The sequence below is a fragment of the Falco rusticolus genome, chromosome 8 (genome assembly GCF_015220075.1).
Source record: "Falco rusticolus isolate bFalRus1 chromosome 8, bFalRus1.pri, whole genome shotgun sequence".
NCBI lineage: Eukaryota > Metazoa > Chordata > Aves > Falconiformes > Falconidae > Falco > Falco rusticolus.
The window spans coordinates 48,225,300-48,248,786 of record NC_051194.1 but is presented as its reverse complement, the minus strand read 5'-3'; the positions used below and the strand labels follow the sequence as shown (position 1 = coordinate 48,248,786).

The window sequence follows — 23,487 nt, the reverse complement described above, 5'->3', positions numbered from 1 at the left end:
AAACACCTGGCTCTGGAAAATTTTTTGTGGAAAAATATGTGAACCTTGTGAAAATAGTCAAAGGAAACACAATACATGTTTACACTGCTCCTGTTCTTCTCTTGATAGCTACATATGACTGTTTTGGGGGGTAAAACGACAGGGTAGATGGAGCTTCAGTCGAGTTTAGCAGTTCTGTGCTTTTGGATTGTCTGATGCTATGCTACCATTTTTAAAGTGCTTTGAAAGTCATTGTTGCCAGTCTCAGTAGTTCTAGAGTATTTCTCATGTTTGCATGGTCTGAAGTCAGAGGATAGTAGTAGTAGATTGCTGCTGAAACCTGTCTGGGTTCTGTTAATCCTTGCTCACTTTGATAGTTTAGGTTGTTTTAAGGAGACATTGCAAAAAGATAGTATCTTCAACTTTGTCGGAAAGACATTTTTAAATTTAACTTTTTATTAAACCAGTTGAAATGGGAGAAAAAGACTAAAAGGTTGCTAAACTTCGTTATGGCTATCAGAGCACTGTGAATTGCTTTATTAATTGCTCCAGTAGCATAAACAGTGTAGTGTAGATTTTTATTTCTATTTGTGGTAAGTGTTAGCTTCTGTTATTATTTTGTTTTATAGAACTGTTTTTTAAATACTGGTGTTCCCCACTGGGCAAAGTATGCTGCGTCATTTCCTAATATATACCTCAACAAATTACCCTCTCCATTTCCTACTCCCTCTCTCCCTGCAATGAAGAGAATAATTTTGTGTAGCGATCTGAGATCGGTTTACCCTGCAGCATTAATCTTCTAACAGAGAGATACTATTTTATTTTTCCAGCCTGCTGTAATCCACCCTAGTTTCTGATATATTTAAAACCTATTAATTGTTAATGTTGCACTTCTTGAATTCTAATCATGACCAGACTACATGCAGGGCGCCTGTTTGGGAAGGATCATTAACCATTCCCCTGGGGATCTTGAGTGGTACTTTCTGGAGGCAGCGTGAGCTGTATTATTTAAGTAGATTTTGTCCTTGTGCTGCTACATCTGTCTGAAACTGGGACTTTGTGTGTAGTCTGCATTGTATGGTTTTGAACTGCGTTGCCTAACGCTAGCGCTGTGGATTTTTATCTGGAATGCACAGAGGAATCATTGATCACTGCTGCTTTTTCCCTTTTTATTTTTCTAAACGGGACTTCAGGCACTAGTGGGTATTTTTGCGATTTCTTTTCATCGATCTCAGACACTTCAAATGGTTGAGGTACTTTTCAGCATTACTCTTTTATTCTAGATTACCTGATCTAACAATTAGTAATTAAGTTGAAAAGCAAAACGTAGCTTAAATTTAAGGGAAAAAAAAAAAAACAAACGAAAACACTATTCCCTAATGATACAGCAATCTTTTAATATATATTATAAATTTAATAATATATATTGACTGGCATATCTATTACAAAATGGATGCTTGAAGAACTTTTAATCTGCATGTATAATTGTTATATGTTACACAGGGTGGTGCAATAAATTATACAAGTCAGAAAGAAATTTTTTTTGTTCCATTTTAACCTTTTAAACTGGACCGTCACTGTTCTAGAAACAGGAAATGAAAAATAAAGATATTTATTTTAGGGGGGTTTAGATTTTATCATGTTCATTGTAACAACACTGTGTCATTTAATGATTCAGTAGTTCATTCTAGACAAGGTGTTCTTACTTTTGTAATTGTTTTAATATGGTACCCCATGGCAATGAAATACAGTATTTAATGGCAAAAGCTGATAAAAATTATATCATCTCTCCAGAAAAATTGTTAGCAATGACATTTACAAAACTATGAATTTGGTTTAAAAGGAATATAGCAAAAAAACCTGTGTAGTTGTAGTCTGAAAAACTTGTTAAGTGTTTAATGTTAGGTAATAGATCATCAGGGAATGCAGTCTTAGGAAGATATGATGCAATGTGTTTTTCTTGATTTTGTGTATTTGTGCATGTGCATATATGTGAAGAAAGTCCTCATCAGTGCAGGCGTTTCTGGAAGCTTAAATGTGTACTAAGGGAAAACTGCAGGGTTTATCCTGAGGTTTAGAAAGTCAGGAAGCTGCTTATTTACTGTTGTAATTCTTTAATGAATCAATAACTTCAACTTTTCTCTCTTGCTTTCATAAATCAACTTAGTATCCAAATACGTGATGTATACCACCCAAGATTAAAAAGCCAGGTTTAGTTTCTTCAGATAGTACTGTAAAGGGGAAAAAACATCACTGTGACTGCAAATCAAGCTTCAGCAAAAATATAACTTTAAAACAAAATGAATTACTTTCTCCTGAGCTGTTTTTAAAAAAAGGTTGGGAAAGGAGCAATTATCTTTTCTTGTAGACTGGCCTCTCCTCTTCAGGATCCATTCCTCATGTTAAATAAGGATGGAAGAACACACATGTAGGATAACTTGGGTTGAAAGGGACCTCAGAGGTCATCTGGTCCAGCATCCTGCTCAGAGCAGGATCAGCTGTGAGATCAGACCAGATATTCTGTTTTATTTAAATTAGAAAAACACGTTTGAATACTTTTGAGTCAGGAAATTAATTTTAATCTATATCCACGCCACATCAGGAAAAATGATGCATTATGCTTAATTGAGGCCTTGATGCAGTAGCAGTTATAAACGGTTTCCTTGACATCCAGTGCATTCCCCAGCTCCTGCAGTGTTAACAGCAGAGTTCTCTGCAATCTTGAGCATATTCTGAACTGGTGACCAACAGGAGTCCTGGTATTTAGCAAAGATATAATCAGTTCCCAGTTCCTGAAAATGTTCCGTCGAATTTAGCATTAACATATTCAGCGCTTCATTATCTCGCATTTTTCACAGTGTTAAAATGTTTTCTGAAGCATGGTAACTTCAGTATCCTTTCCTGGTGCAAATGCTCCCTGTGTGCTCCTCTGAACTTCAGCCTTCACGTGGGCGTTGTCACTCATCAGTTCTGCATGGAAATGTCTGGGGATTGCGACCTTTTTTCCCCAGCAAGTGCTGTTTCTAACGGAGCCTGCAAAGGACCTCTCCTCACAAAGAGGTCTCCAGGAGAGGATATTTTCCAAATAAGTGCTGGTATTTGTCACTGAACAGAACGGGTAGGGATAAATGACAGTGATTTGTTAGGGGGCAAAAGTGGTTTCTCATGTGTCTTGGATCAGCAGGTGGTAGGGGAAAGCTTTCAGGGGACTCTTCGCAATTCAGACACGATAGTGGGGCGTTGCAGCAGGAGGATATGTGGGGTTGGGGGAGGAACGGTTTATCAGCACGGGGATAGCAGCAACAACGGAGCTGCCTTTTCTTCATGAGCTCTGATGTGCTACCATTTCCCTAACCTGTGTTAAATCTAATTATTATGAGGGCTGACATTTTATTTCTTCCTGTTTATCTCAAAAAGGAAAAGAAAAGAAAAAGCTTCCAGCCTATAGTGTTATTTCTGATTTTTCTTCTGTACTGTGTATTGCCCTGAAAAGTTGTAAATTAATTATTGTTTGTTCTCCAGATGGATCCTGTGCAAAAAGCAGTCATAAACCATACGTTTGGTGTGTCCATTCCCCCAAAGAAGAAACAAGTCATTTCCTGTAATGTCTGCCAGCTTCGCTTTAACTCTGATGTGAGTATTAGCTATTTTCTTTCTTTCTTTTATTTTATTTTTTCTTTTATTTTTTGGTACAGTAGGTATAATTAATCTAAACCTCTTTTTCCCAAACAAATCATTCCAGTTCTACCTGCATTCTGCTCAGTCTGCTGGGCTGATACTTTGTCCACTCAGGCGTGGAAGTCCACAGAGGTATATTGCTCTCTGATTTTTCTTGAATGGGTCTGGCACAGTATCCAGCGCCACGATATCCATGATATCCTATTTGACAGTCCAGTAACCCTCAAGAAGTACTGCAAAAAGTTTTTTGTTTGTGGGGTTTTGGTTTTATTTTTTTAAAAAGAGTGGGAGCAGAGAGAAAAGCTTACCTGTGAGTTCTCCATGTCATACCTATTCTTCTTCCAGAAGAAGTATCTTTTTCTTGTTGTTCCTGCGTCCTTGCTGATAGTATGTCTTCCATTAATAAAGTCATTCTTCCAGTAACTTTAATTTGTAATTAACATGAACATTTACTTTTAGCTGTTTTTTTGAGTTTGGTAAAGTTCAAGGAAACTGTTTTCTGAGGTGTAATTTCAAAAAAAAATGCATTATGAAAGAGAGTACATTGGCTGATACGTTTTAAATGGGTATCCAATTAATGTTTTTCCTGAGTACCTTGAAAACTAAAGAAATTCAATAAAACTATGCCTAAGATAATTATGACCTTTGATACTTCAAAAATATGTATTTGTTTTTGGACACTACTTCCTAATGTCATTAAGCTAATAAAAAAAACCTCAAATCCGGATTTTTTTTTTTATCTTAAGTGTAAGAAAAATCCTGAAGTGATGTGCTAATATTATGTATTTTGCTGTTATAATTTCAATCTAAGAAATAGCTTGCAGACACCTCCTGAAAGCCTTTGAGTACTCGGTGCTCCTAGAGTTTCGCAGTAAAGCACCCATACCTATTACTCTGATTTTTCTCTGCCTCCACCATTCCATTTTGAAAAGTGTCTTGTAAGGTACTTTCCTCGGTTTGGCTTACTTGTCTTGGCTGGTAAGGATTTTTGAAGCAGTGCTGTCTCACCTTCAAATTGATTTTTAAATCTGTCATCTTCTGACAAGCTTATTAAACTTTCTTTGAAGTGGCAATACCTACTTAGTTAACTGATTTCAAGAGCTGTTATTTAAAATTTAGTTCACTTGTCTTTCCTCTTTAAGGTTAAGACTTCAGGTCAAAAAAGTATTTCTGCTCTGATACTTGGTCCAGGTACCAGCTTTTACTGATGAAAACAAGGAACCAATAAAATCTTTACAAAGTTCCCTGGGCTCCGTAGATCTGAATGGTGCTTCTGAGCTTGGTCTTACCCTATCCCTAGGGAGGCAGCTGGGCCTGATCCTGCTTCATCCCTCTCCTCCTGAGGTCAGGGTCCCCCTGCTGATGGGCCCTGTCCCTAGAGTGAGCAATGCGCTCACTTTGCACTGAAATTCAGGTGGACAAACAGCAGATTGAATCACAATTTAGTGGCTCAAAACAAAACAAGAGCTGAAATAATATATCATTTTGTACATCTGCCAACCAAGCAATTTTCCTATCTAGGCTTACTCACAAAGTAGAACAAAAGCACCTATCATATTCTGCTTTCAATAGTGGCATCACAAAAGCTTGGCAGGTTATAGCCTTCTTTCCTTTTCTGGGGTGGGTATATTCATACAATATCATGCTCTTTTCTTTCTAAATGTGATCAATATGCTCAGTTATAGTTACTGGAAAATGTCATCAACCTTTTGTAATGGGTGGTTGTAAGAAAGAATGAAGCAACGTGACTCGGCCACTGTTAGTGATAAAATGCAGTTCCTTACTTTCTACAGCAGTTTACTTTACCAGGACAATCAGAACCAACCTGGAAATTTGATTTTACAATGCACTGAGATTCTAGTAGTAGTATTAATACCAGAAAATACTTAAATTTGTGTTTCACAAATATTTTAGAACTACAACATACAGGAATATTTGGAGAATGAGTTTCTCAATAGTGTAGCGCTTCTATTGTAAAAGCTAGCTAGCCTTTCATCAGATAATGCAGCTTTTCCTGGGAAGCTTTACATAACATTTTAAATCTTTCCTCCAGGTTCAGCCTTTTGACTTTAAATATTTATCTGAGTGTGTGTTACCTTGCGCCCGCCCCCCCCCAAGAGTGAGATCTTATTTTATTCAGATGTTATTCTCACTACCACCTATAATCTGCATTGTTATAATCTCACTGAGGCAATGCTAATGGTCTTTCAGCTAAGCTCTGCAGACTTTTATAGTTCTTTCTTAGCTTGTTAAAAGCTCCTTCACAGAAATAAAAATCTGGACTCTTTGCTTGTATTTTTCTTTTTGGTCCCTTTATAATGTGAAATTGTGCCTAGGGGCTGGAATGGTCTTTACAATCCATCCTGTGTTTGCTAATTGGGGAAAAGGGAGTCAGATATTTGTGAACCTTGTAACTGCTGAATCTTTCAGTGAATCAGTTCCACCATGTAACATCCTAAGAATGCATTGAGAGTCTTCTGAATGGCATCAAACTGTGCTAACCTGCATTAAAACCTTGAGCACAGCACATTGCAGAATGAGATTTGTAGTACAGCTGGTTCACACTTGTATTTTCTTCTAGCTCTTTAAAGGCTGATGTGCTCCTTGTTCATTGGCATTACAGTCCTTTGAACTTCCTTTGACCTAAATTATGCAAGCAAATGAAAGAAAAATGTCGGAAGTAAGCTACTAAGTAGTTTTCTTACTTTGTTCTCCTAAATGAACTTAAGTTATATGGTGTTTGAAGCTTCTGACCTGATTCTAGTAGTGCTTTATCTATTGCATGAGTAACATAAAGACCAGTGGATATTCATCTGTGAGAAGAAAATTGGTTTCCTTGCCTGCAGTCTTTTCCTCATGCTATTGACACTCACTGGTCTAGATCAATAGACCCAAAAAATTCAGACTAGTCAATTTATAATTGTCAAAACTCCCACTAAATTAATACAGTAAATTTCAGTTTACTTCTGTTAGTATGTCTGCAGATTTAGCTTTGGTGAGTGTTCTGGCATCAGATTGAGAAGCAGAGATCTGCAGGAAGAGAAAGTCTGATATCAGAGATGGAAGGAAATTTTAAAATAGGTTGTCTCCAGTTTGGGAGTAAACATATCTAATGTTGAAGTGATGCCTTCTGTATTTTGAAAAATAAAAGTTGCTAGGATGATGCTATTTTTCTTTTACCATATCATAATTTGAAATTCTTCAGGGTCTCCCAGTCTCCTCTACTTTTAAAACAATTTTTAAAAGTACATCATGAAGAGAACATCTGTGTACAGACTCTAAATTTGGTCTAGTTTTAGCCTGATCTGTTTATCCTCTTCCAAAAAAGAAATGATGGATTTTGGCTCGTTCTTATAGACGTTTGCCATCATAATCTATCTGTCCTTTTTTAGAATTCATTAGCTGCAGTTTGGTCAGTTTGGAAGTTGTCTTTTTCTGCTAGTGAATGCTGGCACAACCAGTTTGAGCACGGCTTCCAAACTGTCAACTCCAGGAGAATCTGTAGTACAGAAGAGATAATCCAAAGTCTTGAGAAACAGAATAAAATGCCATCCCAGTGATATAACACCAGACTAAAGTTGTTTTAATAGCCTGGACTCTGAGGTCCTTGAATGGGAATTTTATCTGTAATACTGCTATTGACCTGACAACAGTAATAACTGAGGTTGCTTCAACAACAATGGTATGTAAGGTGGGATCAGGTGCCTAAACCTAAGTGTCTTGTTTGGGTGTCTGAAGTATCTGCGACTTCCACACCAGACTGGTGGACCTGACAGAAGACCTGCAGTAGGTCAGGCAGGACACCTGAGGACATCCCAAATTATACTGGATGCCTGTTTCTAGAACTGAATCCCCACTCATTTAGTTTGCCTTTTAGCTTCTTTTTCCTTTCTTTTAATCTTCCCCCCCCCCTTTTTTTTTTTTTAAGCTGGGGGCAGGGGCAGTATTTAGTGAGGAGAGCAAGCATTAAAAGAAATAGGAGAAAGTTCAATGATCTCAAGATGATGATACCAGAAAACTGGATAGGTAGTAGAGCTCTCAACAATTCAAAGAAATGAAATGCAAAAAAGTGAGGAGGGAACAGAGGGCTTTTTCCTAAACTAATTTTTAATGATGGTAGATACCAGGAGTTAACTGCTGTTGAATTAAGTTGGAAATCTTAATTTAGTGTTACGAGGATAGTTAGTTAAAAAAAAAACAAAACAAAACCAACAACAAAAAAACCCCACAAAAAACCACAACACCATCCATTAATAGTTACAGTTGGATTTGCTCCAGTATATTAAAATAAACACAGATGTTTCCGTTATTGCATCAAAATACCTGTTAACACCATCTTATCATTTAATTTCTACATGATGATGAAACAGTATGTGTTCCAGTGCAGCGATGACTAGTCTGTCAGTAAAGTTCAAGCTATGGTCTTGTGTTATAATCCAGCTCAGAAAAAGTGAGAAGTATCTCAGTTACATTTACTACCACCAGAGACCAGGCAGCAGAAGAAGAAGAATCCTCCTCTTGGAACAGATTGTGATAGTGAGTCAGAGTTTATGCTTCCTTAAAGGCCACCAGAGCAAGGGACATAACTGTATTCCACCAAGAGGAAGCAAGACTTGCTGAGAAAGATCTGGCTTAGCCTTTGGAAAAAAAAATAAATTTTTTTCCTTTTAAGAATTCTGGGATTCCTTCCAAATCCATGGCATATCTATGTGGACTATAGATAAGCTTTGCTAAGTAAGTTTTCCTATTAATTATATAGGTCTGGCTTGTTGGTATTAACTATTTATATTATAGACATTCTAGCAGAAACAAAAAGCAGCTTGACTAAGTTTGCTGAATCCTTATGACACCTGTAAGAGGGTGCAGTAGCAACAGGGCAAGGGGAAAAATGGCTGTTTTCTCTCTCACATGGAGTCCTTCTCTGCTGGTTCATTCTTTCTCATTCCTTCTGGCTACTGGATGAATCTGCAGCATCTCCTGCAGCTGCTGTGTGGCAGTGAGTCCCTCCATCAACTGTGGAGCTTCAGCCAGGGTGTCCCTGAGATGTCTGTTATATTCTGTTATGGCAGCTGACACTGTAGCTTGCAGCCATAAGAGAAAAGTGAGCTGCAGTTGCAAGGATACCTATTTGGCTTCTGCAGAATTGCTTTTTTCTCGGTATCTATGAATCATCACCAAATGCCCAAGTAACTTCTCTCTGCTCTTCTCCTTCCTTGTTTGTATTGATGGTCCACAGAGCTGTTGGAGCTTGGGTACTACACAGTAATGTCAGTGCTAATATGGTCCCTTTCCTCAGCAACCAGACCTCTCTGTACTCCAAACTCATGAATATATTATGCCAGCAGTACAGCTGGGTTTTTTTGTGGATGATTTTTTTTCTTTGGTGGTGTTTTTTTTGAAACCAGAGTTTGTCATCCGTTGATCACATCTGCAATAAGTATCTGCTTCGCACTGCTCACTTTCTGTTTCTTGTAGAAAGGTCTTGGCTGTGGTACAGCCTGGTGGGTACCATCTTGATGGGTCATCATTTGATTGAAATAAACTTGTGTTTGCACAGTGTGTTGCTCTGTGACTAATGACTGTAAGTCACTACTGCTTTTTGGTGTTGCCTGTGAAGTCTCGGAATTCAAGAAAAAACACCTTGTAGGTAGATCAGAAAAAGCAGCTGTAACAGTTGGGCATTAAGAGGTGTTAAATATCATCTTATTGTTGAATACATTTGTAGCTAATAAAAATGATGTGATGACAGTGATCACCTTTTTAAAAAGACAGAAGGCAAATTTTTGAAGTTTAGGCAAATATTACCAAATGTTACCTTTGCAAATTTGAATGAATCACTCATGCTGTCAAAAAGATAACACACAAAATAATCAATAGCATCAAATAAAAATCTACAGAACTGTCATTATCTTTTGTCAAATGGTTTAGATTTTTCCTATAAATAAGACTATTTATATTGATTCCTTGGGTATGGAGGGTAGTGAAGCAGATAGGAGGTAATTAAAAGCATAAATCTCAGGAACTTCTGAAGGTAATTTTCTGTTTTGTAGACAGAACTGACAAAATGATGAAAGTTGTTAGCTCCAACATGACAGAAATATTGCACAATTACAGGGTACAGGGTTATAATGTGCTGAAAGTTCTGTTCAAATAACAGTTGTTTAACAGAGCTTTTAACTCAAGTTCGGTTAGGTATTTAAAATATGAATTGACTCCTTATGACATAGCTGAGCTTCACAGGTTTTTGATTTTTCCATGTCCTTTTCAATAGTAATCTACCTGACCATTTGGAGCAATTAGGGTTTAGAAATCTGTCGAAAAAATAATGCATAGCTTCGGTATAACAAATGCATGAACACTTCAATTTTGCAGATTTCTTCAATTACATCTATTATTAATATCAAATTACATAAAATTAAATTTTTCAACACCACTTCCTAATTTATCACTTCATATAATTTTTATTCAAGTTATGTTTCTAGTCTAAATTCTTCTTAACTTACATATTCCTCACATAAATATGCATGCTCTTACAGTATGGTTATAACAGGTGAACTGTGTGTTCAAACATTTGGTAGACCTCTTACTGTTTTAAGAAAGGGAGCTTTATGGTTTAGAACTTTCTGTGAATTAAAATGGCAATATGTTATGGATATAAATACCCCTGTGCTCCTCCAGTCTTGCACAGTTAGATGCCTTCTGCAGTAGGACCGCTGCCATGGCAGCCACGGCAGGTCAGCTCTTGTGCAGAGCTGCACACACTGCATTAACCCCCTGCTCCTGAGTTACTCATTTCATACAATTCTGGTTAGACTAGCTACTTCCACACTAAGAGCTTTACCTGCAAAAACAATGAATTTTTTGAGGCTATGTAGTCGTTAAGGAATTCTGTAGTTATCAGGAATTCTGGAAGTCACAGCTTTGCTTTGATCCACGCTTTTAAAGAATACTATGATCTTCCAGCCCTACTTAGGCCTTATTTATATCTGTCAGGCACAAAATCTATTGATTTCAAAATAAGTTTGGGTAATTCAAGCTATTGATAATTTAGGATGAAGACCCGAGTAATATGAGAATGTTGTAAATATTCTGAAATACTAATAAAATATGGAAATTCTGTATTAATGATATGCCCCCTGGAATTGGAGTCAACTTGATGCATGGAAGTGGACAGGTACACAGGTGTTGAGGGGTGGTCTACCTATAATGTGTGTTATGACTAGATTTAGGATGTGTTAGATTTTATATATGTTTTTAGCATTACGTTATATAAAAAAAATATGGTATGCAGGCAGGATTTATCTTTGTAGTTACTCCAAGAAGAATAGAAGTTTTCAAGATTATTACTTGTCTGTTAAGTCTTGCAGTTGTAAATGGTCTGTGTGGTTGAACTCTTACTGGCAGAAGCTTTTGTGATATTTTCAACAAAATATTTTCCATTTGAGATTACCATTGTACTGACACCAAATGAATACACCATTTGAGACAGAATTGCTGTTGAGAAGACTTCCCATCCAGAGTGGAATTCCTGCTTTAAAAAGATGCAGTAGCAAGGGAGAAGAAGTAGGCGCTACAAGCCACCATGTTCAGTTCCATTTAGTTATGGCACTCACTGGTATTGCAGAGCTTAAGGCACGAAGCTAGACCTCCCGTGTGAATACTCCAGATCTCCCTTTATTTCTGTATTTCTCCTTCTTAATGTCATGCTGCTCTACATAGATTTGATTTTGTATGTTAATTGTCAGACTGGATGGTGTGGTAGCAGTTTCAAGTATTCAGCTTAAGTGTTGATGGTCCAGTGGTCTCATTTCCATGAAGACCTATTGAAGGGATGCTTCAGCGGATCCTGAAGAAACCTGAAAAGATGTTGTTCTTGCACACATACACGCTAAATCATTAGACTTAGCCAAACCTTGCATCAGGTTGTCATTGAAAGGGTCTGGTAGGTTGATATTTTGTCTCTTTATGTAGTAATAAAATCAGTTAATTAGTCATTCACCACCAAATAGATTCTAAAACTCAGTCACTTGTGAACTGTCAGAATGAGTAGTGCTGATTTCAAATATACTGTCAGTCATTACTCCTGACAGGCATAATTTTCAGTAATACTTTGTACTCTAGTCTTACCTGAATTTCAGAGTTTTCTTAAAGGTAATACCACTGTCAATGAATCTGTATGTTCTGTATGTTTCCTGGTTTTCTATATATCTTTCCATCTATACATCTCTATACCTATACACATATTTAAGTTTATGCAAAGTAAAGCCACTGAAGTTATTTTAAGAACTCCGATATGCTAATGATATTCACATTTATTTTAGAAAACATGTTTACATGTAGAAGATGATTTGCATTGTTGATGTTTTATTAGATACAGTCTAGCCTATAAGGCTGACGTATGGTGTGTAGTCTCACAGTTTAACATCCTGATGCTTAGATGTCAAACAATAATTTGAAGTTGAAAATGGCAATTAACTTTAGATTTTAAATAAACTGCAACACTTGGATCATTTATGTATCTCAATGAAATATGTTTTTAAGGGAGGAAAATCTTGTCCTTTCTTACAGCGAAGTCATTAATCCTAATAGCATAGAAGGCTTGCTTAATAAAAAAACAAACTCATAGGGTTTATTGGTTGTGGTTTTTTAATTACTACTTAAATACTGTGAGTGGAATTAAAAATCTGGATTGCTTAAAGAAAGGACAGTCATCTGCCCGCCATTTTAAGGTGTAGAAGTCTGAAAAAAGATGGGAGAAAATTGTATATTTATTTATGTCAATGATATTCTTAATTATTTGCAACTGAATTCAAAATACAGCTTTTCAGTAGACCATAATCTTCTAAAGATTTAGACATATGTTTAGTGTCTTAAAATATGCATCCTATTGATCAAAAAGTAATGCCAGGCAAATGCATAAACACTTTTGTGGAATTTGGCCTGTCAGTATAAGGTATTTTTTGTATTCTGGTATGTAATGTCATATTTATTGCAGCTTAAAGCTTTTCCTGTTCATTAAATCTTACTAGCCAGTACTTGATGACTTACTATACTTTCTAATAAGTGGGGGGATTCAATTTTCCATTTTGAAATTTCGCTACTAAACTACAGTCAGTTTTGGAACCAAGTGGAAATCAGGTTCTCCTTTTTGGTAGGGGGTTCTTTCATATGAAAAAATTTCTTATTCCACTTTTTCAAAAAGTGTCCTCCTTAACCTAGTAAGCATTTCATTTAAAGATTTTAATAATAATAATAGAAGTTTAATAGTGACATTTAATTTTGATTATATAAACAATAAATTTAACCAGATCTTTTTAAAAAAAATAAATATTCCAATAACATTGAATTTTAGCACAGATAAATTATTTTACTGTAGAATTGATTCAACCCTCCAGTAAATGATCCCTGTACACAGGAATAAGTTATTATGCCAGTAAAAAGCATCACAGTACATGAATACCGAGAGATTCCTTAAGGTTGTATATCTTTATTTTGACTTTTCCTAACTATTTGTGTTTTCTCAAATATTGTTTTCATGATACGGAGTTTGCATGAGTTAGTTGTACTTAATTTAGTTAATGTTAATGACGTTAAAAAGCACATTCAGTTTTCATTTAAGATATTGCATCCCTGAGATATTTACTCTTAAATTCATTTTAGATTTTATTGGGGTTTTATATTAAAATTGGTAAATTGTCTTTCTTTTATACATGTGACTTATAAACCTTGTGTGTACTGATCTTCCTTTAGATTATCAGAGTAAATGAAAATAAACGTTCATCTTCTTGTCTTAACTAAAAATGAAAGTTTTATACATCATGGCGTATTTCAGTGATGTATGTTACAAAGCTTGTAACCGGTACTGTATTGCTGTAGCTGTGTCAGAAACAAGTTTTAAATGGGACTTGGAGCAAATATTCTTGCCTTTATTGTGGTACTTGTGCAAATATTTTTTAAAAGTAGGGTTAATAATGATCAGGACATTGATAATCTGAATAACTGGTACTAGCAATAATCAGAACTTGCGTTCCAATTTCAGATTCCCACAGCTGTCCTTTTTCCTTTTGCTTACTATGACTTCAGAAAACTCCAATGGTTCTTTTAACAGTTCCACAGAACGTAGTTCCCTGTTGATACTGTATTTCAGTTACCAAAAGGTGACTGATTCAAATGATTTATGCCACATTGGATAAGCAGTGAACTCTGAACTTTAGGTGTATCTGAGAGGGTTAGAAAATAGTGCTTATGTGGCTAGGAAACATTGCTTCAGTACCTCAAGGAATGCTCCTCTAACTTCGTGTTTGAAAAGAGTATCTGTGTTTCTACTCACAGAACAGAGATGAGTTGAAAGAGCCTGAAAAACAAAGGTTTACCAAAATCCAGCCACTGGCATTTGAAACTAGACAAATGTAGAAATAAATGGTATGTACTTAACTGACAAAGTCAAGCACTGAAACATTTTACCAAAAATAGATTTTTCATCTCTAGCTACTTCAGAATCAAAATTTTTTCCCCAAAGGCAAATGGACTAGTTCAAACATTTTTTTAAAAGGCTGGTGTTCTCAGAAGCTGTACTTAGATGCTCATAGCAATACCTTCTGGCCTTATAATGTACAACTATGAATTTGATAATAAAGATATTATACTAGTTAGAAAGCTTAAATCAAAAGTGAGTCCATTCCCCACATTTCCATGAGGCTTTGCTTGTGTTTGTGGAAGTCTTAATTTTAATTCTGCCTGGGCTTGTTTGTTCTCAACAGGTCTCTTGTACACTATATGAGGATTGAATGAAGGGAATCAAAGACTGTAGCAGGTTATTACTGATATTGCAGGCATTATTATTGCATATATCAGCAGAAAGGCTTATTATCAAAGAATTGACTTACTAAGTCTTTCTCTTGAGTGCACTTATGTCTTATGTTATAGCTTTGGCCTCAGGCAGCATATGATCCTGTCAACAACACACATATGCGCAGAGCATAGAGTTCAAATATTTAAAGGGACATCATCAACTTGAGCGTGCTTGAGTGGAAAAATCTTGTACTTGCTATTATTTAAAGTTGAAAGTATTGGAATGGAAAGAGGATATATACACCTCAATTTTTAGCTTCACTTTCTTTACACTGTAATTTGTGAATAGTTCATTTAATTTTGTTGATGGCAAACACTCCTAGTACATCATGTAGCAACAGCAAAGCTTAAGACAAATGGACAAAACCCAGCAAGGGTGGGGAGAGACAGGGTGAGACTCTTGTGCTGATGTAAGACCCATCGACATCATGGGGTGCACACAGATCTGTGCTCCTCTACCCACATTCAGAACTGAAGAAGTCCAACCTAGAAGTTGACAAGTGTCCCTTTAAGTAGTGCACGTAGTAGAAGTGGTGTAGTTGTTTAGTTGTTCCTTGATAATTCTTAAATTGTGTTTGTACATGTGTTAATATTTCAAAGGTTTTAAAATCAAGGAAAAGTTTAATAGCAATTGGTGAGTAGACTTTTTACTGTTTGTATTATGAAATCTTTTTAAAAAAATCTCAATTTCATAGGAATTCAAAGTAAAACTTATTTAGTACCCTTTCTTGCTGAATACTTGCTTACTGAAATCTCCTCTAAAAAAGATGTAGCCACAACATGTCACATACCCTGTCCTTTTGAGGCAGAAAGCACTGTGTTTCACAGGGTGTATAATCACTTAAGGAGCTTCAGTGTATAAGAACTTCACTTGTCTATTTTAGCATCACTTCTCCATCAGTTTTAACAGTGTATATAATTGTTGTGAGGACTCCAAACACCGTCTGTTCTCTTGTCTGGTCCAGCTGTTTCTACTCTTCACTTACACTCTACCATATGATAAAACTGTTACCACGCTTTCCCAAGGTGACTGTATTGTAATGCCTGTTTCTGCTGATCTTAAAATGATTGTCCTGGTTATGGCAGCACTCTTAATGGAATTCAAATGTCTTAGATGTTATAGTTGCTTTTTATAAAAAGCATGTGACTTGTTTCATGGCTCACTTCATTTAATGCGTTGAACTAAATAAAATACTCGTAATCAGTTGAAGAGAGGGAATGTGTTTTTGCATGAACATAAGTAAAAGTTTATTTACACCGATGTTTTTGTATGCCAGGTACCAAGGTGTGGTCATCTGGTTACATGAAGCATGCTTTCTCTGAGTGTTTTACTTTGACATAAACTACAATATTAACTTTGTTAGTTAATATGTAACCTTCAATAGAGGCGCCTAGTAGTATATCTGAAATAATTTTTTAAAATTATGTTTGGAAATACTAATATTGCAAAGCTATTGCTGAATAGCATAATGTTATGAAAGTAGGCAGTGTTTTGTATACAATTATGTTTCTTACCCATTTTTGGTAAATTCATTTCTTAAGAAGTCAAGAAAAACATTTAACTCATTAACTGAAATTTCCAAGTTTTGGAGTTTCTATTAAGCATGTAGTTCCTTAGTTTTGCACCTAACAAAGGAGCCTGATTTGTCAAGGCGGCTGGTTATGTCAGGAACAGTAACAGGAGCTCAAAATTACTGAAAAAAACAGGCATTTATTTGTGTGTCTAGCTTTAGCTGTGCAACTTCAAAGACACTGACCTAGTTTCTGAAGATAGCTTTAAGACAAAGGTGAAGGAAAGACTACATCTCAGTACATATTTCTACTGTTCTGTTTGGGCAGAAGAGTACATTATATATGAAGCACTTTGCAGGGGGAGGGGGGGAAAGCTCCTCTCCTTCCTGCCCTTCAGGTTCCAATGTTCTTAGTCTGTGGAAAAAAATATTCAAGGCAATTTATAAAACAATCAAGACTGATACGTATTTAGTTTTCTGTGTTTTAATTGGGTCTACTGAAGTTTATAGGTATGGTATTTCTTCATTTTAACCCTTCTTTCTTGATCTAATAGTGCAGTCATAATGTCATTAATGCCTGTTTCAATTGCTGATAGTGTAAGGATGAAAATATTTCAGGACTTTTGTGCTAGATCAAACAGGAGGGGAAATGGATTTAATCATGTTACAGCATGGTACATCTTTCTAAGTATAAGCAATACAGACTAGGGAACAGTACATGAAAATTGAGTAGCGCATCTTCAATTGGATGTGTTTACATTTGTACAGTGCTTTAAATCTTTAAGCACCATGGAAGCAAAGAATTACATCAGGAGTGACAGAGCTTTATGTAATCTTGAAGCCTCTTTTTCCGAGTTAGTGAAAACATGTACCATTCATTAAAATCCTGTCATTTGAATATAGAAGAACTTACATCTAGGAAAACTGTTAGTATAAAGCTACTAAAATTTTCTAGGTGGAATAATGTGGTGCCTACTATTGAAAGTGTCACTTTTCTGCCTTGTCATCCATTGTGTTATATAGAAGTACAGAAAAAAGTGAGCCTGATTTGTTCTCCTTTGTAGAGCCAGGCCGAGGCCCACTACAAAGGAAGTAAACATGCCAAGAAGGTCAAAGCACTAGAGGCAACGAAAAATAAACCCAAAGTTGGTTCTTCCAAGGACAGCGCAAAGGCTAACACAAGCTGCTCCACCACGCCAGTCACAGCCAACATCTCTGACAAATCAGGTCAATGAAAACTTTTTGTTCTATACATTCTTTATTTTCTCCTTTTTTAGTGTTTGTACGAGAGAATCTGGTTGCATGACAGTGATCTGTGACTTGTGTTTTCTAAACTATTTACTGTGTTTTCTTGTTCAGGATTGATTGGTTTTTATATCAGAATGCTCTTTCACATCTGTGAAACATCTGGTGTCCCTGAAAGCTGAAGTATTTTTTTTTTTTTTAACTTGTGAAATTGACTCTTATAAAGTATGTTCTTCATACAACAATAATAATGAATGGTGTGGGTGGAGGGGCAAGTCTGAGATGTATGTATTTAGCTGAAGCATAAAAAACCTTTGTGAGGAATTTCTCCTTTCTGAATAGGATAATAATGTTCAAACAGGGAAGCACACCTACAGAAGTGTAGTGAAGCCTCATGGCATGGATTATTTCCTGACTTGTACAGCTCATTAGCACTCCAACATCACTTCCCCACCCCCCTGCCTCCATATATAGTAATCTGAGGAAGAGCAGTAGCATTAATTGCAGTGGAGTTGCTGGAGTCTCTCCTTGCTCTGTTAGTGTTGTGTTACTGAATGAAACAGGAGAATCTCCTGAACTCGCTGACAGTCTGAGATACTGTACTTGTTATGCAGGAGAAAGCAGCTACTGTGGGTTGCCCAACTGTTGGTCTAATAGACTGCTTCTGATAAATTTGCTTCTGTCTTGATAGCCATTTATTACCCTCTTCACCAGAGCTGAGCTTGCCTCAGATGCCTTAAGGTGAATGACACAGTTTTCTGACGCACCACACCTCCCCCCCCCCGCAAAAAAAAATAATTTCCTTATCAGTCAGCCTGCTGTTTTCACAACAGCACCAAAACTGTCTTTGTCTGAGTACTTAGCAATGGGTCCCAAATTTTGGGTTGATTCACCTAGCAAATCACATTTTAGGTTTGAGAGAGATAACATAAATCCAAGTAGCATCTTCAGGTAAACAAGCCATGTTACTATAAAACAGTAGCAGACTACCATTGATCTAAATCAAATGTGGACTATTGAATGAAAAGAGATTTAAAATATTTGATAAATATTTTACTCTGAAATATCAAAAATAGCTTTGGTTAAAATGTCTTACTGCTCCAGGTGTACACTGTAAGAAGTCAGACAGCTTCTTAAGTAAGGTATCAGTTAAAACTTCAGAGGATTTAACATATTAAGAATGCATTCTGTGATAATGTAATTGTTATAATGCCCTCCTCTGACTATGCCAAAGGCTGAGGGCCAAATAACGCCATTATCTCTTCCCTAAGTCTGGATCTGTCTCGTGTGTCCTTTGCCAGATAGATCTGTCCCTGACATGATTTTCTTCTTCTCTGTGCAGTGTACCTAAAATCATTCACACCTCTACATTCAGTTTCTGATAAAATAATCTAACCCATGGCAAGGGAAACCTGCTCTTGATATTTTTATATTGCCCTGTTTTGTCAGTGTGTTGGTTTATGTTATTAATTACTCCACATAAATTAGACAGATTACCATCTGTGTCTGTTGGATTATACCACTGCAAATGTTTCTACATTAAAAAATAAAACACAGTGGCGATTTAGTTAAACACTTTTTACCCGTTAGGAGAACAGTGGGATTCTCTGTGGAGGGGAGAATCCTCAGTGCCTGTTATTCTTCTACAGGAGATTGCATATGGGATGTTTGGGAGGCCAAAAACCTGAACCTGGCATGGCAAATTCTCCATATACACAAGGAATGCTGGTCACAGAGCTGGGGAAAGCTTGGAGGTGGGGGTTTTTACCATGCTAAGGACGTGAAACCAAACCATAATTTTGATTAGCTACACGTTCCCTTACAGTGGCTATTGTTCATCTGCTCTTTAACATATGTTTAGCTCTTTAACGTAATGCTTATTGCAGCTAGTGCAATCACTATGTTGCTTCTGGGAATCAGTGGTAGGGGTTTTTTTACCTTGGAGCAACTAACTGATACCATTTTTTCCCTGAATATTTTAACACAGCTTTCATTCTCTGAGAAATGGATTATTACTATATATTAACTGTATAGGTATATTCTAGTTTTCCTTAAAAGATTTCTAATACTGAGAGTTTCAGTTCATGTGTGTATTTGTCATCTTGGTTTTTTTAGCCTGATTTCCAAAGGAAATGAGGGTTACAGTCACATCATCTATCCGTACTTCTGTTATTCTCTGGCCCTGTCTTTACAACTTTGACTATATTGTCTAGCATCAAGAAAATGTATGAGATAGAGGTTTTAATGAAGCTCCTAGAAGTCTGATGGAAATTGGCACCTGGATAGAAGAGAAGCCTTAACTTATGGTCCATCCTGAGAGATGCTACCATGTGAGCTCTGTTTTGCTTGGCCTGCTGACTGGCCAGGCACTATGTTTCTGTTCAGGATGGAGGGTGGTGGTGGTGGTGGTGTATGAGAGCGTGTATGTGTGGCGTAGATCTGAAAAAAATTGCATTAGAAGGACATAAGGTGGGGCTACATGGAATCAAGGAAGGGAATTAAATTCCACCAGTTGCGGAGCTGTTGTTTAGCCATTGCATTTTGGAGTATTGCTAAGTTCCTCAGAAATGTTCATCAAGAAGTCAGTCATTCCTGGTGTCCTCTTCTTGGAAGGAAGAGGAGAATGAGAAGCTAAACAGAGAAGACAGTTTAAAGTTCTTGTGTTTGTTATCCACTGTACTTCCACTGGTATTAGTGCAGAATGGGTAGGGACTGTTATAGTAAACTGATAAACTGAATTTACTATTCTTATATGTAGGTCCATTAATAACAGGACACAATAGGCACATCTAACAGCCTTTTTGATGTGCTGTCATTTTGCGTGACATAATGATAAATGATCTGGAGCTCTCTGAATGGTTGCTATATATTGAACTAAAATTTCAAGTTAAGTTTACTACAGAGCCATGTCTTCAGTGGGTCAGCTATAGCATGAGATCCAAAACACTGATTTGTCAGAAATCACTATTGTAGTAGTAACAGGAAAAATAATTTCACTGTTGGCTCAGTTTATGTGATGAATTTATGAAAGGCAAAACCCAAACTCATCCAGTCCTTATTTTTCAAAATTTATGATGCGGTGGTCTCTCTGCAGCCGTTCCTTTCAACTTGAGAAGTGTAGCTGCTGGTAGAGCTACAAAGGTTAAATTAATCTTTAAGCTCTTTTACGAAGTTTCCAGAAGGGTGTGGGCTCCTGCAGACAAAAGTAGCCTCAGCCAAATGGAAAGGGGTGACTCTGGAACTCAGTCTGATGTGACAGTGCCCAAGCTGTGAGAGAGTGGTCTTCCGTGCTGGGGTTAATAATACATTATGACTCAGAAATTACTTTTGTAAATAGATCATCTGCTGCACATGTAATGATAAAGCCACAGTACCACAGTGCTGTGTTGGCTGCAACCTCGGGTAAGGGAATATTGATGGGCTGGATTGCACAAGTTTTGCATCCTAACACGACAGACTACTATGTGATCCTATTTTCTTAGTGCACAACTCTTCACCATTCAGAAAATACTTGTTTGTTGATATTTGTAAGTACCACCATCCTATCCTGTTGACTGTTTCAGCAGACAGGAAGAAAACTCCACAGCTGATGTATGACAAGGTGGCAGTTCCCCTACCTCTTGTAGGGTCATGTCTGCTTGATTTGACGGGTATTTGCAGATTGAAGGTGTCCATAGGGGACCGTTTCATAACCTGTCTCCCACACAGTTTCTCTGTCTAACTAGGAGAAGTCTAGTAATGGCTATAGAACAGTTTCATATGCTAGAAAATCACTACTGTGACACTGCAAGCTTTTTTGTAGCTGCTTTGAGCCATGGCTACAGAGCAGCAGTGTTAACAGCACCGGGAGCTGCTCTTTCATTGAGGCTGTGGAGGGTTGACCCTGGCTGGACACCAGGTGCCCACCAAAGCCACTTTATCACTACCTCTCCTCAGCTGGACAGGGGAGGGAAAATGTAACAAAAGACTCATGGTTTGAGGTAAGGACGTGGAGATCACTCAGCAATTACCATCACAGGCAAAACAGACTTGAGGTGGGGAAATCAATTTATTGCTGTTCAAATCAGAGTAAGATAATAAGAAATAAAATGAAATCTTAAAAAAACCTTTCCCCTACCCCTCCCTTCTTCCTGGGCTCAACTTCACTCCTGGTTTCTCTACCTCCTTCCCCCCAGGTGGTGCAAGGAGGTGGGGAGTGGGGGCTGCAGCCAGTTCATTACACGTTCTCTCTACTGCTCCTTCCTTCTCCGCGGATGGGCCCCTCACACTCTTCCCCTGCTCCAGCGTGGGGTCCCTCCCACAGGGTGTGGTCCTTCAGGACCAGACTGCTCTGGCATGGGTCCCCCATGGAGTCAGAAGCTCTTGTCAGCAAACCTGCTCCAGCCTGGTCTTCTTGCCAGGTCACAGCCTCCTTTGGGCATCCACCTGTCTTGACATGGGGTCCTGCTTGGACTGCAGGTGGGTATCTGCTCCACTGTGGACCTCCGTGGGCTGCAGGGAAATCTCTGCCCTGGTGCCTGGAGCACCTCCTGCCCCTCCTTCTGCACTGACCTGGGTGTCTGTGGAGTTGTCGCTCTCACACAGTCTCACTTCTTTCTCCAGCCGCAATTGCTGCTGTGCAGCAGCTTTTTTCCTCACTTCTTAAAGGGGGGAAACCTTTAGTGCTACCACACTAAAGGTGCTACCACAGTGGCTGATGGGCTTGGTCAGCAGCAGATCTGTCTGTAGCTGGCTGGCTTTGGCTCCATCAGATACAAGGGAAGCTTCTAGCAGCTTCTCACAGAACCCACCCCTGTAGCCCCTCTGCTACAAAATCCTTGCCACACAAACCCAATACAGGGGCAAAGATTCCCTTTCCTCCCTGTGGAAGCCCAGGATTTTCAGGGTGGCTTTACACAGAAGTATACATATGTGTATGGCATATATGTATGGCATTGCATTAGAAAACAGCAGGGATAGTAACCACTACATAACACAGTCTAGAATATTTAGTGTGTTTTAAATATAGCTCTGAGAATGCACTAGAAGACAGTGTCTGTGATCCCAGGTTAGCATAATCTAGATGCTTACAGTGATGAGTCCTTTAGGAATGCGTATGGTAATAACTGGTTTGAAATGTCACTGTTTACTTATCAAGCAAAGAGGAATTCTTTGATCATACTTACAAATCAAAATAAATAGTTCAAAATGAAGCAGGCAGATGATGTGGTATCACCTCATTTGCATTTTGCTTTGATATAAAAATCAGGAAGTAAATGCAACTTTTAAACTACTCAAAAGAGTCAAAACCAGGTTTCAGATTATAAAAGTAAGGTCATTTTTTTTCCCCTGCCTTTGATCTATTCAGTATATGCTCTGTTTCCTTTGTGCCAATGAGAGGTATGGACATTTCGGGTTCAGTCCTCATTCAAGAGCAGAAGGCTCTGCTACTTGGGACTTAGTAGGTACAGATAAACCCTTTGGATGCTCTCTGAAAACACCTTTTTGTTCAGCTGGTGCAGGAATAGGCAACATTACACACCTAACTAAGCCAAATGCTAGACCCTGTGTCAAATCATGACCTCTCATGACCTACTGCTTTGTTCTGTAGCAATGTCTCGGGGCAGCTCAACAAGCAGTTCACAGGGTCATGGTGATGATATTCCAGCATATGAGCAGTCCTGTGCTTATCTCGCTGTGTATGGCAAGGACAGAAGGAAAGGGATGCAACTGGAAAGTTGTTTGCCAGCTTCTCAATCCTAAGTGGGCTCCGTAAGAGTTATTTCAGTCATTACAGCTCTATAACTAAAACCAGCTGGAGGTTGTTCTGGGGAACGTTGTCATGCTAGAGTGCAGTGCAGCGTCTGACACTGAATGGGCTAGCTCACATTTTTAAAACAGCCTAGACATGTTGACGGACCTAATTAATGCCAATAAATGCCAAAATAAATGTCATGTAGACATATGGTAATTAGCTGGCCCATTAGACAGGACTGGCAACTCCAAGCTCTAGCAGCCTTAGAAAAGTCGACCTTGAGTTCTCATCTGTGGGTTTTAGTTTGTTAAGGGCTTTCTGTGGGTGCTTTGGCAACAAAACTGAGTGTTTTCCTTTTATTCCTAAAGTAGTGCAACACGTTGAATCACATTCATAGGAAGATTATGATGGGTTGGATTTCTCCAGTGCCCCAATTACCAGCGCTGTTTATTCATGAGCTACCAATGAGATGTAATGTCCCAAGGGAGA

At 37.7% G+C, this 23,487-nt stretch overlaps 1 protein-coding gene across 10 annotated transcripts in view; it reads left to right on the top strand.

Moving 5' to 3' along the window:
* ZNF385B (zinc finger protein 385B) overlaps positions 1 to 23,487 on the top strand; it is a 168,765-nt gene that overhangs the window by 125,406 nt on the left and 19,872 nt on the right. For 9 of the 10 annotated variants that reach the window (XM_037397197.1, XM_037397205.1, XM_037397200.1 and 6 more), the window contains 2 exons: positions 3,502 to 3,612; positions 17,084 to 17,246. In XM_037397197.1, the coding sequence (XP_037253094.1) occupies positions 3,502 to 3,612; positions 17,084 to 17,246 (274 nt within the window). Of the gene's footprint in view, positions 1 to 1,213; positions 1,233 to 3,501; positions 3,613 to 17,083; positions 17,247 to 23,487 lie in introns of those variants that run through there. The other variant, XM_037397207.1, reaches the window with a different exon arrangement.